This window comes from Eumetopias jubatus, unplaced genomic scaffold, assembly GCF_037043125.1.
Source record: "Eumetopias jubatus isolate StellerSeaLion01/CBP00866 unplaced genomic scaffold, mEumJub1_p1.0 scaffold_2, whole genome shotgun sequence".
Classification (NCBI taxonomy): domain Eukaryota; kingdom Metazoa; phylum Chordata; class Mammalia; order Carnivora; family Otariidae; genus Eumetopias; species Eumetopias jubatus.
Genome location: NW_028274808.1, coordinates 169,947,390 through 169,962,231, shown reverse-complemented (window position 1 = coordinate 169,962,231; position 14,842 = coordinate 169,947,390). Strand labels below are relative to the sequence as shown.

Here is a 14,842-nt window from a genome sequence, read left to right as displayed (position 1 = left end):
GTTTTTGGGGTGGAGTCTTTTGGGTTTTCCACATGAAGTATCATATCATCTGCAAAGAGTGAGTCTGACTTCTTTGCTGATTTGGATGCCTTTTATTTCTTTCTGTTGTCTGATTGCTGTGGCTAGGACTTCTAGTACTATGTTGAATAGCAGTGGTGATAGTGGACATCCCTGCCGTGTTCCTGACCTTAGGGGAAAAGATCTGTTTTTCCCCACTGAGAATGATATTTGCTGTGGGTTTTTCATAGATGGCTTTTATGATATTGAGGTATGTACCCTCTATCCCTACACTGTGAAGAGTTTCAATCAAGAAAGGATGCTGTACTTTGTCAAATGCTTTTTCTGCATCTATTGAGAGGATCATATGGTTCTTGTTCTTTCTTTTATTAATGTATTGTATCACACTGATTGATTTGTGGATGTTGAACCAACCTTGCAGCCCAGGGATAAATCCCATTTGGTCGTGGTGAATAATCCTTTTAATGTACTGTTGGATCCTATTGGCTAGTATTTTAGTGAGAATTTTTGCATACGTATTCATCAGGGATATTGGTCTGTAATTGTTTTTGATGGGGTCTTTGTCTGATTTTGGGATCAAGGTAATGCTGGCCTTATAAAATGAGTTTGGAAGTTTTCCTTCCATTTCTATTTTTTGGAACAGTTTCAGGAGAACAGGTATTAATTCTTCTTTAAATGTCTGATAGAATTCCCCTGGGAAGCCATCTGGCCCTGGGCTTTTGTTTGTTGGGAGATTTTTGATGACTGCTTCAATTTCCTTAGTGGTTATAGGTCTGTTCAGGTTTTCTATTTCTTCCTGGTTCAGTTTTGGTAGGAATGCATCCATTTCTTCCAGATTATCTAATTTGCTAGCATATAGTTGCTCATAATATGCTCTTTTAATTGTATTTCTTTTGTGTTGGTTGTGATCTCTCCTCTTTCATTCATAATTTTATTTATTTGGGTCATTTCTCTTTTCTTTTTGATAAGCCTGGCCAGGGGTTTATCAATTTTATTAATTCTTTCAAAGAATCAGCTCCTAATTTCATTGATCTGTTCTACTGTTCTTTGGGTTTCTATTTCATTGATTTCTGCTTTGATCTTTATTATTTCTTTTCTCCTGCTGGGTTTAGGCTTTATTTACTGTTCTTTCTCCAGCTCCTTTAGGTGTAGGGTTAGGTTGTGTATTTGAGACCTTTCTTGTTTCTTGAGAAAGGCTTGTATTGCTATATACTTTCCTCTTAGGACCACCGTGGCTGCATCCCAAAGACTTTGAACAGTTGTGTTTTCATTTTCATTTGTTTCCATGATTTTTTTTTTAATTTTCTTTAATTTCCTGGTTGACCCATTCATTCTTTAGTAGGATGCTCTTTAGCCTCCATGTATTTGAGTTCTTTCCAACTTTCCTCTTGTGATTGAGTTCTAGTTTCAAAGCATTGTGGTCCGAAAATATGCAGGGAATGATCCCAATCTTTTGGTACTACTTGGGACCTGATTTGTGACCCAGGATGTGATCTATTCTGGAGAATGTTCCATGGGCACTTGAGAAGAATGTGTATTCTGCTGCTTTGGGATGGAATGTTCTGAATCTATCTGTGAAATCCATTTGCTCCAGTGTGTCATTTAAAGTCTTTATTTCCTTGTTGATCTTTTGCTTAGATGATTTGTCCATTTCAGTGAAGGAGGTGTTAAAGTCCCCTACTATTATTGCATTGTTGTCCATGTATTTCTTTGATTTTGTTATTAATTGGCTCATATAATTGGCTGCTCCCGTGTTAGGGGCATAGATATTTACAACTGTTAGATCTTCTTGTTGGATAGACCCTTTAAGTATGATATACTGTCCTTCCTCATCTCTTATTATGGTCTTTGGTTTAAAATCCAATTTGTCTGATATAAGAATTGCCACTCCAGCTTTCTTTTGATGTCCATTAGCATGGTAAATGGTTTTCCGCCCCCTCACTTTCAATCTGGAGGGGTCTTTGCCTCTAAAATGAGTCTCTTGCAGACAGCATATCGATCAGTCTTATTTTTTTACCCAATCTGATACCCTCTGTCTTTTGATTGGGGCATTTAGCCCATTTACATTCAGGGTAACTATTGAAAGATATGAATTTAGTGTCACTGTATTGCCTGTAAGGTGACTGTTACTGTATATTATCTCTGTTCCTTTATTATCTCTGTTCCTTTCTAGTCTATGTTACTTTCAGGCTCTCGCTTTGCTTAGAGAACCCCTTTCAATATTTCTTGTAGGGCCGGTTTCGTGTTTGCAAATTCTTTTAGTTTTTGTTTGTCCTGGAAGCTTTTTATCTCTCCTTTTATTTTCAATGACAGCCTAGCTGGATATAATATTCTTGGCTGCATATTTTTCTCATCTAGTGCTATGAATATATCGTGTCAATTGTTTCTGGCCTGCCAGGTCTCTGTGAATAGATCTGTTGCCAATCGAATGTTTTTACCATTGTAGGTTACAGACATCTTGTCCCGAGCTGCTTTCAGGATTTTCTCTTCATTTCTGAGACTTGTGAGTTTTACTATTAGATGTCAGGGTGTTGAACTATTTTTACTGATTTTGAGGGAGGTTCTCTGTGCCTCCTGGATTTTGATGCCTGTTTCCTTCCCCAAATTAGGGAAGTTCTCTGCTATAATTTGCTCCAATATACCTTTTGCCCATCTCTCTCCTTCTTCTTCTGGGATCCCAATTATTCTAATACTATTTCGTCTTATAGTATCACTTATCTCTTGAATTCTGCCCTCGTGATCCAGTAGTTGTTTATCTCTTTTTCTCAGCTTCTTTATTCTCCATCATTTGGTCTTCTATATCACTAATTCTCTCTTCTGCCTCATTTATCCTAGCAGTTAGGGCCTCCATTTTTTATTGCACCTCATTATTAGACTTTTTGATTTCGACTTGGTTAGATTTTTAGTTCTTTTATTTCTCCAGTAAGGGTTTCTCTAGTAACTTCCATGCTTTTTTTTTTAATTGTCATTTCCTTTTATTTTTTTTTAAAGATTTTTATTTATTTATTCATGAGAGACAGAGAGAGAGAGGCAGAGGGAGAAGCAGGCTCCCAAGGAGCAGGGAGCCCGATGTGGGACTCGATCCCAGGACTCTAGAGGTGAAGGCAGACGCTTAACCATCTGAGCCACCCAGGCGCCCTCTTCCATGCTTTTTTTCAAGCCCAGCTAGTATCTTTATAATCGTCAATCTGAACTCTAGTTCCGACACCTTACTAATGTCTGTATTGATTAGGTCCCTGGTAGTCGGTACTGCCTCTTGTTTTTTGGAGGTGGGTGTTTCCATCTTGTCATTTTGTCCAGAGGGGAATAGCTGAGAGAACAAAATGCTAACAGGATAACAACGACCCCAGAAAAATATACACTAAGCAAATCAGAAGAGTCCCGAAACCGGGGGAAAAGAAAGGGAAAAAAAGAAAAGAAAAAGGAAAAAAGGATATGATCAAATATGATCTGGCTGGTGAATAGATCAGTACCACACACTAGATTTTGGGTGTATTTTCGTCTGTTAGAAGAAACTGCCTCCCAAAATTTTGAGGAAAGAAAAACTTATATATGTACAAAAATAAGGGTAAATACAATGAAGGGATGAAATATGACTGTAAAGATGAAAATTATAAAAGATTTTATAAAAGGAATTGATAAGAAATTCGTTGAAAAAAGAAAGAAATTTTTAAAAAAAGGGAGAGAATGTGATCAGGCAGGAGACTAGAACAAAGCCATACACTAGAGATTTAGGGTATATTTTGGTCTGTTAGAAGAAACTGTATCCCAAAATTTTAAAGAGATAACAACTTACATATATACCAAAAATAAGTTTAACTACAATGAAGGCATAGAATATTAATCTTCCAGAAAGTGGTTGCTATTCTGTTCAGAGAGTTGCTGCTCTTCTTCGATTTGTTGAGTTCATAGGTGTTCAGAATGGTTTGATAGTTATCTAGCTGAATTCCTGGGACCAGACGAAATTTAGGTCTCCTACCCCTCCACCATCTTGCTCATCCTCCCTATTTATTTTTATTTTTGAAAGTAGGCTCCATACCCAACATGGGGCTTGAACTCAGGACCCTGAGATCAAAAGTTACATGCTCTACCAACTAAGCCAGCTAGTCACCCCAGAAAAAATTTTTATAAAATCAAAAAATATCCCAAAACAAACAAAAATGGAAATATAACATTTTATGGGATGCAGCAAAAGCAGTTCTAGGAGGGAAGTTCACAGTAATAAATGCCCACCTCAAGAAATAAGGAAAGTCTCAATCTAATTTTACACCTCAAAAGCTATTAAAAAAAAGAACAAATGAAGCCCAGAGTCAGTAGATGTAAGGAAATAACAAAGACTAGAATAGAAATAAATGATACAGGGGCGCCTGGGTGGCTCAGTCGTTAAGTGTCTGCCTTCGGCTCAGGTCATGATCCCAGGGGCCTGGGATCAAGCCCTGCATCGGGCTCCCTGCTTGGTGGGAAGCCTGCTTCTCCCTCTCCCACTCCCCCTACTTGTGTTTCCTCTTTCACTGTGTCTCTTTCTGTCAAATAAATAAATAAAATCTAAAAAAAAAAGAAAAAGTTAACAGAAAAGATCAATACAACTTAGAGCTGATTCTCTGAAAAGATAAACAAAACTGATATTTATTCAGACTAACCAAAAAAAGAGGGACAGGACTTAACTAAAATCAGAAATGAAAGAGGAGATGTTACAACTGATACTAAAGAAATATAAAGGATCATAACAGACTACTATGAATAATCATACACCAACAAATTGGAGAACCTAGAAGAAATGAATAAATTCCTAGAAACATAGAGCCTGCATGATAAAACAAGACTGTATCATGAAACAGAAAATCTGAACAGACTGATAACTAGTAAGGAGACTGAATCAGTAATCAAAAATCTTCCAACAAACAAAAGTCCAGCACCAGATGGCTTCACTGGTGAGTTCTACCAAAGATTTAAAGAAGTATTAATACAGTACTTCTCAAACTCATCTAAAAATAGAAGAGAAGTTAACACTACTAAACTCATTTTATGAAGCAAACATTACCCTGATATGAAAACCAACAAGGACGCCACAAGAAAAAAAGTTACAGGCTAATGTCCCTTATGAACACAGATGCAAAAATCCTCAACAAAATATTAGCAAATGGAATTCAACAAGTCATTAAAAAGATCATACATCATGATCAAGTGGGATTTACTCCACGGATGTAAGGTTGGCTCAACATCCACAAATCAGTCAATGTGATATACTACATTAAAAAATTAAGGATAAAAATCGTATGTTCATCTCGATAGATACAGGAAAAGCGTTTGACAAAACTAAACATTCATTTATGACAAAAACTCTCAACAAAGTGGAAATGTCCCTCAACATAATAAAGCCTACAGCTAACACCATACTTCACTGTGAAACCTGAAACCTTTTCCTCCAAAATCAGGAACACGACAAAGATGTTCACTCTGGCCACTTTTATTCAACATGGCATTGGAAATCCTAGCCAGAGCAATTAGGTAAGAAAAAGAAATAAAAGGCAACCAAATTTAAAAGAAAGAAGTAAAAGTGTCACTATTAGCAGATGACATTATATATAGAAGACCCTAAATATGCCATCAAAAAAGATGTTAGAATAAACAAAGTCAGTAATATTGTAAGATACAAAATCAATACACAAATCTGTTGTGTTTCTATATGCTAATAACAAACTAGCAAAAAGAGAAATTAAAAAAATAATATCATTTGGGCGCCTGGGTGGCTCAGTCGTTAAGTGTCTGCCTTTGGCTCAGGTCATGATCCCAGAGTTCTGGGATCGGGACCCCTTCTGGCTCCCTACTCAGTGGGGAGCCTGTTTCTCCCTCTACCCCTGACTCTTGCTTTCTCTCACTCTACACACACACACACACACACACACACACACACACACACACACACACAATCTCAGTGGAATAGAATAGAGCCCAGAAATGAACATGCATATATGATTAATTAATTTACAACAAAGGAGTCAAAAATATACAATGGGGAGGGGCGCCTGGGTGGCTCAGTCATTAAGCATCTGCCTTCGGCTCAGGTCATGATCCCAGGGTCCTGGGATCGAGTCCCGCATTGAGCTCCCTGCTCCGCTGGAAGCCTGCTTCTTCCTCTCCCACTCCCCTGCTTGTGTTCCCTCTCTTGCTGTGTCTATCTCTGTCAAATAAATAATAAAATCTTTTAAAAAAATATATACAATGGGGAAAGGATAATCTCTTCAATAAATGGTATTAGAAAACTGGACAGCCACATGCAAAAGAATGAAACCGGACCACTATCTTATACCATACACAAAAATTATCTCAGAATGGATCAAAGATTTGAAAGTAGACCTGAAACCACAAAACTCCTAGAAGAAAATACAGGCAAATTATCTCCTTGACAAAGGTCTTGTCAATGACCTTATGAATCTGACACCAAAAGTAAAACCAACAAAAGCAAAAATAAACAAGTGGGACTAATAAAAACTAAAAGACTTTTTTTTTTTTAAGATTTTATTTATTTATTTGACAGAGAGAAAGACAGCACAAGCAGGCGGAGTGGCAGACAGAGGGAGAGGGAGAAGCAGGCTCCCTGTAGGGCTCAGTCCCAAGACCCTGAGATCATGACCTGAGTCAAAGGCAGATGCCTCACTGACTCAGCCACCCAGGTGCCCCAAACTAAAAGACTTCTGCACAGCAAAGAAAACAACCAACAAAATAAAAAGGTAACCTATTGCATACAAGAAAATATTTGCTCTTTAAAAAAAAGGGGGGGTGCCTGGGTGGTACAGTGAGTTAAGCATGCAACTCTTGGTTTCAGCTCAGGTCGATCTCAGGGTCATGAGATCGAGCCCTGCGTTGGGTTCCATGCTCAGCAAAGAGTCTGCTTAAGACTCTCTCTCCCTTTCTCTCTGCCCCTTCCCACTGAGCATGTGCTCTCTCTAAAATAAATCTTTAAAAAAAAATATTTGCAAATCATATAAGGTGTTAATATCCAAAATATATAAAGAACCCATACAACTCAATAGCAAAAACAAACCATCTGATTTAAAAATCATCAGAAGACTTGAATAGGCATTTTCCCAAAGAAGACACAGATGGCCAACAAGTCAAAATCACTAATTATCAGGAAATGCAAACAAAACCATAATGAGGTATCATCTCATACCTGTTAGAAAGTCTATTACCCAAAAGACAAGACATAAGTGTTGGTGAGGAGACAGAGAAAAGGAACCCTTGTGCACTGTTGGTAGGAATGTAAATTGGTACAGCCACTATGACAGTATGTAGGTTCCTCAAAAAATTTAAACAAGAACTACCATTATATGATCCAGCAATTCCACTTCTTGGTTTTTTCCAAAGAAAATGAAAACATTAATTCAAAAAGATATATGCACGCCCATGTTCACTGCAGCACTATTTACAATAGCTAAGAAATGTAAACAATCTAAGTGTCCATCAATGAATGAATGGAAAAAGAACTTGCAGTATATATATACACAATAGAATATTATTCAGCCATAAAAAATAATGAATTTTTGCCATTTGTGACAACATGGATGGATGTGAAATAAGCAAGACAGAGAAAGACAAATATCACATTATCTCACTTATATGTGGAATCTAACAAAACAAAACAAGCTCTCAGACACAAAGAAACTACTGGTGGTTGCCAGAGGGAGGTGAAGGGTAGGAGAAGGTGAAGTGGAAAGAAAAAGTAAAAAACAATTTAATTAATTAAAAAATGTGCATACAAAGGATGTTTGTTCAACTATTATTTGTAATAGCAAAAGATGTATCAGCAGCCTAAGATTCCAACAAAAGGAAATAATTTAAACACTGGTATATCCTGGGGCGCCTGGGTAGCTCAGTCAGCTAAGCATCCAACTCTTGATTTCAGCGCAGGTCATGATGTCACAGTCATGAGATCAAGCCCCAAGTCGGGCTCCACACTCAGCAGGGAGTCTGCTTGAGATTATCCCTCTCCCTGTGCCCCTCCCCCACTTGCTCGCAGGCGCTCAGGCTCTAAAATCAATCTTCTTTAAAAAAAATAAACAAACACTGGTATAGCCCCATAAAGTACTATTATTTAGTCAGTTACTATTTTTTAAGATAAATATATACTGATATGTTTATAATACAGTAGTGAAAAACAACACATACAAAGTATCCCATTTTCGTAAGTGTATCTGAAATTAACTGTGCCAGGTTTTACCCTCCTATTAATATCATACTTCTATTCTTAGTCAAATTATGGTCTAAGACAGAACTGGCTTAAATGTTAGTTATTAATTCCCCCCAAGTCATTTGTGTCCTAAAAAAAAGATGTCTCACCTAACAGCCACCAAATCTAGGGGCACCTGGGTAGCTCATTCGGTTGAGCCTTCAACTCTGGGTTTTGGCTCAGGTCAGGATCCTAGGGGTTGTGAGATTGAGCCCCAAATCAGCTCCATGCTCAGGGGGGAGTTTGCTTGAGATTCTCTCCCCTTTTCCTCGCCCCCTGCCCCTCCCCCTACTCACAGACACACATGCTCACTCCCTCCCTAAAATAAATCTAAAAAAAAATAGCCACCAAGTCTCTCAGCTATATTCACAATGCAGGATCCATCTTCCTGCTCTCATTCTCACTTTACCATCAACACTGCCCAAAAAGCCACATTAAGAAACCTCCCAACTGCCTATGCTCTCTCGAGAATGACAATGTCAGAGCCAAAAGGCCCAAAGTTTCCAAACCATAGGAAAGAATGGCTTCCTTCCTTCATTCAGAAGTTCCCAAAGCTGCCAACAGATGCAAAGAGATGCTAGAGAAAGGGTGAGGGGTTTGTGCTAGCAGCCTTGATGGTCCGGTTCAACCAGCTAAAAGTGCACTGTTACACATATGTTTGCCAAGAAAAAGGTCTGAAAGGTTCTGCACCAAGCTGTCAATAATGGTTATCTTTTAGTATTGTGGAAGTTTTTTCTTATCTATGATTTTAAAATTTTCTTCAATGACCAGAGTTTTTCGAGGCAAAAAAAAATTTTTTAAGTTAAAAAATGAAATATTTAAGTAGGAAATACATTATTGAAAACCATTTCCTTAAACAGCAAACTGTAAGAAAAATTTCCAACAAATATTCACAGTTATCGGTCCTCTAATTCTGCCCCCAATGCCAAGGTTCCTCCTGTCTCACCATTACTTACATTCCTGAAGACATTCTGTGTCTGTGCAGTAGGACTGGGACTGCCTCAACTACAATGAATAAGAAGAAAGGAAAGTTAGCCATTGGACTTAACCAAAAATGGATAATCTTTATTAGAAAAATCATGTTTTATTTTTTAATGAATACTACCATAGTAGATATACTGTACCTTCAGAATCAAATACAAACACAGACTACATTGAAGAGCAGTCCAGCTTTGGGGGACTTTTTTCTACTCAAAATAATTTTCAAATATACTGTGATCTAGTGTAATTCACTCATCTAAATTAAGGAATTTAAAAAAAAAAAATCACCTGTGACAGAAACTCCTGCTGCATGTTTTAGACTTCTCAAAGGAAAAGCACTAAACTGTAGAGAAAGACTACTAGAAAGAGTAAACTTTGTTAATGAGATTTTTTTTTTCTCATTGACAATTAGAAGCAGATAGAGAAAAAACAGATTCTATTTGTAGAAAGTTCATCTTTGAAAGGGAGCAACATATTTTTTCCCCTTTTTGCTTATATCTGCATAAACAGTGGCTGGATAAATAAGAAACTAATAAAAATGGATACCACAGGGATTGAGAGAGGATGGAGGAGCAGACTCTGACAGAGATGAAAGCTAAAGTTTTTAATGTCTATCTTTTTACAAAATTTAATTTTGGAATAATGTGATTATCAATTTTAAAAAGAAAATTTAAAAAGAAAAAACCGATTGTAAACATCATCCTTTTATGTTCACCCTATGCTGAAGCATTTTAGGATGTTTAGAAATGATAATATGGGGAGCCTGGGTGGCTCAGATGGTTAAGCGTCTGCCTTCGGCTCAGGTCATGATCCCAGGGTCCTGGGATCGAATCCCGCATCGGGCTCCCTGCTCCTTGGGAGCCTGCTTCTCCCTCTGCCTCCCTCCCTCTCTCTCTGTCTCTCATGAATAAATAAATTTAAAAAAAAAAAGAAATAATATGATAAATCAAAGAGAATGAGGAGCATGTAACTTTTCAAATCAGCTTTGTTACTATGTAATAACACCCTCCCTCCATTACAGCAATGACTCATTGCTTGGGAAAGCAACAACGGAGGGCGCCTGGGTGGCTCAGTTGGTTAAGCGACTGCCTTCGGCTCAGGTCATGATCCAGGAGTCCCTGGATCGCGTCCCACATCAGGCTCCCCGCTTGGCGGAGAGTCTGCTTCTCCCTCTGACCCTCCCCCCTCTCATGTGCTCTCTCTCTCTCATTCTCTCTGTCTCAAATAAATAAATTTTTAAAAAATCTTTAAAAAAAAAAAAAAGAAAGAAAGCAACAACGGAGCGGTTGTGCCTAGCTGGTTAAGTATGAGTTCTGCAGAAAGACCTGCACTTCAAGTCTGAAACCAACTTTCTAGAGTTTCAAGGCCTTGGGCAAGGTCTTTAACACTTCTAAGCTTTAGTTTCCTCACCTGGTAAACGGGGATAATGCTACCTATATTTGAGTACTAGGGAGGATTAAAATAGATAATGCATGTGAAATGTAGTAAGAACCCAAGGAATGTTAGCTATTATAACTACTGTGCCACACCAATTACAACTTCACCTAAACAATTACTGCAATTAACAACTACACAAATCATTTTGTAAACTGTTCTCTAAGATGACTGGACTTGCTTTGGTGTGTACCTAAAAGTCATCCTACTTGAATTAAAATGGGAAAAAAGATCTTAATGTAAAAATATGCTGTATATCCTAGCCCTAAATATGAAAGGAATTAATCAAAACCTCTTTAAAAATTATACATTCTATGGCCATTATCAAAAAGACAAAAAACAAGCGTTGGCAAAGATGTGGAGAAAAGGGAGCCCTAGCACTGTTGGTGGGAATGCAAGCTGGTGCAGCCACTATGGAAAACAGTATGGAAGTTCCTCAAAAAATTAAAAATAGAATCACCATATGATTCAGCAATTCCACTTCTGGGTATTTACCTGAAGAAAAGGAAAATACTAATTTGAAAATGTATGTACCCCCCCACTTCACTGCAGCATTATTTACCATAGCCAAGACATGGAAGCAATCTAAATGTCCATCAATGTACAAATGGATAAGGAAAATGTGGCAAATATATATACAATGGAATATTATTCAGCCATTTAAAAAAAACGAAATCTTGCCATTTGCAACAACATGGATGGACCTTGAAGACAATAGGCTAAGTGAAGAAAGTCACAAAGAAAAAGATAAATACTGTATGACCCAGATCCATCAGAGGAATCACTGTGTGACAGCTCTAACCTGATGAAATGTATTTCTTAAGTAATAAGCCTTGAATGCTAAAATGATTCCTTGATCCATGGGCTGCAGATTGGGTGCTGTGTTAGCAGGCATGAAAACAACATTCACCTTGTCGCAGATTACCATCACAGCTCTTGAGTAACCAGGTGCATGGTCCATGAGCAGTAATGTTTTGAAAGGAATCTCTTTTTTCTGAGCAGTAAGTCTCAGCAGTGGGTTTAAAATATTCAGTAAACCATGCTGTGAACAGATGTGCTGTCATGCAGGCTTTGTTGTTCCACTTATAGAGTACCAGCAGAATAGAATTAGAATAATTCTTAAGAACCCTAGAATTTGGGGAACAGTAAACGAGCACTAGCTTCAACTTGAAGTCACCATCTACATTAGCCTCTCATAAGACAGTCAGCTTGTCCTTTGAAGCCAGGCACTGACTTCTCCTCTTTGGCTAAGAAAAGTCCTAAATGGTGTCTTCTTCCAATAGAAGCTGTTTCATCTACATTGACAATCTACTGTTTAGTGTAGTTACTGTCATTGACTATCTTAGCTAGATCTCCTGGGTAACTTGCTGCAGCTTCCAGGTCAACACCAGGGGCTTTACTTTACCTTGCACTTTTTGTTATAGAGATGACCTCTTTCCTTAAAACTCATGAACCAACCTCTGTTAGCTTCAGACTTTTCTTCTGTAGCTTCTTCACCTCTCTCAGACTTTGTGGAATTGAAGAGAGTTAGGATCTTGCTCTGGATTAGGCTTTTGCTTAAGGGAAGATCGTGGCTGGTTGGTCTTCTATCCAGACCACTCAAACTTTCCCCATTATCAGCAATAAGGCTGTTTTGCTTTCTTATCATTCATGTGGTCACTGGAATAGAACTTTTAATTTTCTTTCAAGAACTTTTCTTTTGCATTCACAGCTTGGCTAACTGGCACAAGAGGCCTAGCCTTCAGTCTATCTCGGTTTTTGACATGCCTTTCTCACTAAGCTTAATCATTTCTAGTTTTTAAATTAAAGTGTGAGATGTGGGACTCTTCCTTTCACTTGAACACTTAGAGGTCATCGTAGGGTTATTCACTGACCCAATGTCAATACAGTTGTGTCTCAGGGAATAACGAGGACTGAGGAGAGGGAGAGAGATGGGGGGGTGGAGGGGAGTGGATAGCTAGTTGGTGTAGCAGTCAGAACACACAACATCTATGTATTAAGTTTGCCATCTTATATGGGTGCAGTTCATGGTGCCCCCAAATCAATTATAATAGTAACATCAAAGACTACTGACCACAGATCACCATAATAAACACAACAATAATGATAAAGCTTGAAATATTACAAGAATTACCCAAATGTGACACAGAGACACGAAGTGAGCAAATGCAGATAGAAAAATGGTACTGAAAGACCTGACTCAATGCAGAGTTGCTACAAACCTTCAATTTGTAAAAAACCCAGTTTGTGCAAAGTGCAATAAAGTGCAATAAAATGAGGTATGCCTGTAGTTTAACTAAAACGTAGCCACACTCATTCATTTACATATTGTCTATGGCTGCTTTCACTACAACAGCTGAGGTGAGTATAGAGACATGAAGCCTAAAATACTTACTACCTTGCCCTTAAATCACTGAACCTAGAAAATAACACATGGGATAAGAGAAAAAAACAAATATTTCTGTGTAGCTATATAAAAATGTTCGTATAGAAATGTGACATGCTCATGAATTACATCTACATAATAATAATGACACAACAATCATTTGTTCACTTATTCAAAATATTTATCGAATGCCTATTCTGTGCCAGGTATAGTTCTAGGTACTGAGGATATGATATGAAAAAGACAAAGTTTCTACTGTTGCAGATCATACAGTCTTATGGGGGAAGTCAGACAATTAACAAATAAATATATCACAAAAATGTCAGAGAGCCTTGTAGAGAACAAAAACAGGATAGCATTATATCTAAATCAGGCAGCAGACAGAGGCAGTAACACTTAAGGGGCTATCTACATGATAGTGCAGATGAGCATTCTGGGCATTCTAGGCAGAGTAAACAACTAGGAAAGGCAATGAGGAACCACAACGCTACTGTGGCTCGAGCATAAGAGCCACATTACTTAGCTGTTGTACTTAACCCCAGAACCAAACGCTCTATGTGCTCAAATCATCACAGTATGCTATTGATGTCATTTGTCTGACTGCCTCCAACTCTTAGACATACCAATATGCAACAGATACCTTTATGGTTCATCAATGTGGAACTGGAATACTTTCTCATTATATAATATTTAAGATACATTTAAATAAAAATATTTTAATATGTTAAAATTTGCAAATTACTTTTAAAGTGATTTATTATAATTTAAATAATATATATATTACAATAAAAACATTATGAATACTTAGAAATTAATGTGGATTAACTCACTGCCCCATGTATTCTTTTCTAGTCTTAAAATATGCACACTTTCACATAATTACATTTATGATAATAATAAATATTGGAAACTCGTATGTGGTAGGTACTGTACTAAGAACTTTAACTTGTGTTCTTTAATCTTCAACCAAGGGCTGGAGGCAGTTTTTCTTTATATATTTATTTATTTGAGAGTGCACGTGCGCGGGGGGAGGAGGAGAAAGAGAGAGAGAGAGAGAACAAGTGGCGGGAGGAAGGGACAGAGGCAGCAGGAGAAGCAGGCTCCCTGCTGAGCAGGGAGCCCCACGTAGGGCTCGATCCCAGGACCCTGGAATCATGACCTGAGCCAAAGGCAGACGTTTAACTGACTAAGCCACCCAGGCACCCCAAGGAGGCAGGTTTTATTACTGCTATTTTACCAATGGACGAAACTTGAGTTTGGGGAAGGTCAGCTAGCTACCCAGTATGAACTCCCAATTATAAATTTTTTTTCTGAAGGCTAAATTCTTTTTTTTTTAAGATTTTATCTACCTATTTGAGAGAGCGAGCGAGCACTGGAGAGAGCAAGCACGAGTGAGGGGCAGAGGGAAAAGCAGGCTCCCCACTCAGCAAGGAGCCTGATGTGGGGCTCCATTCCAGGACCCCAGGATCATGATCTGAGCCGAAGGCAGACGCTTAGCCGAATGAGTTACCCAGGCACCCTAAAGTCTAAATTCATTTTTTTTATTATTAACATATAATGCATTATTTGTTTCAGGGGTACAGGTCTGTGATTCATCAGTCTTACACAATTCACAGCGCTCACCATAGCACATACTCTCCTCAACGTTCATCACCCAGCCACCCCATCCCTCCCACCCCCCTCCACTCCAGCAACCCTCAGTTTGTTTCCTGAGATTAAGAGTCTCTTATGGTTTGTCTCCCTCTCTGGTTTTGTCTTGTTTTATTTTTCCCTCCCTTCCCCTATGATCCTGT

The 14,842-nt window shown here is 38.1% G+C and overlaps 1 protein-coding gene across 3 annotated transcripts in view; it reads right to left on the bottom strand.

Annotated features, from left to right (window-relative positions):
• SMIM14 (small integral membrane protein 14) overlaps window positions 1-14,842 on the bottom strand; it is an 84,029-nt gene that overhangs the window by 18,396 nt on the left and 50,791 nt on the right. For all 3 annotated transcript variants that reach the window (XM_028087564.2, XM_088021200.1, XM_088021199.1), the window contains exon 3: window positions 9,205-9,253. In XM_028087564.2, the coding sequence (XP_027943365.1) occupies window positions 9,205-9,253 (49 nt within the window). The remainder of the gene's footprint in view (window positions 1-9,204; window positions 9,254-14,842) is intronic.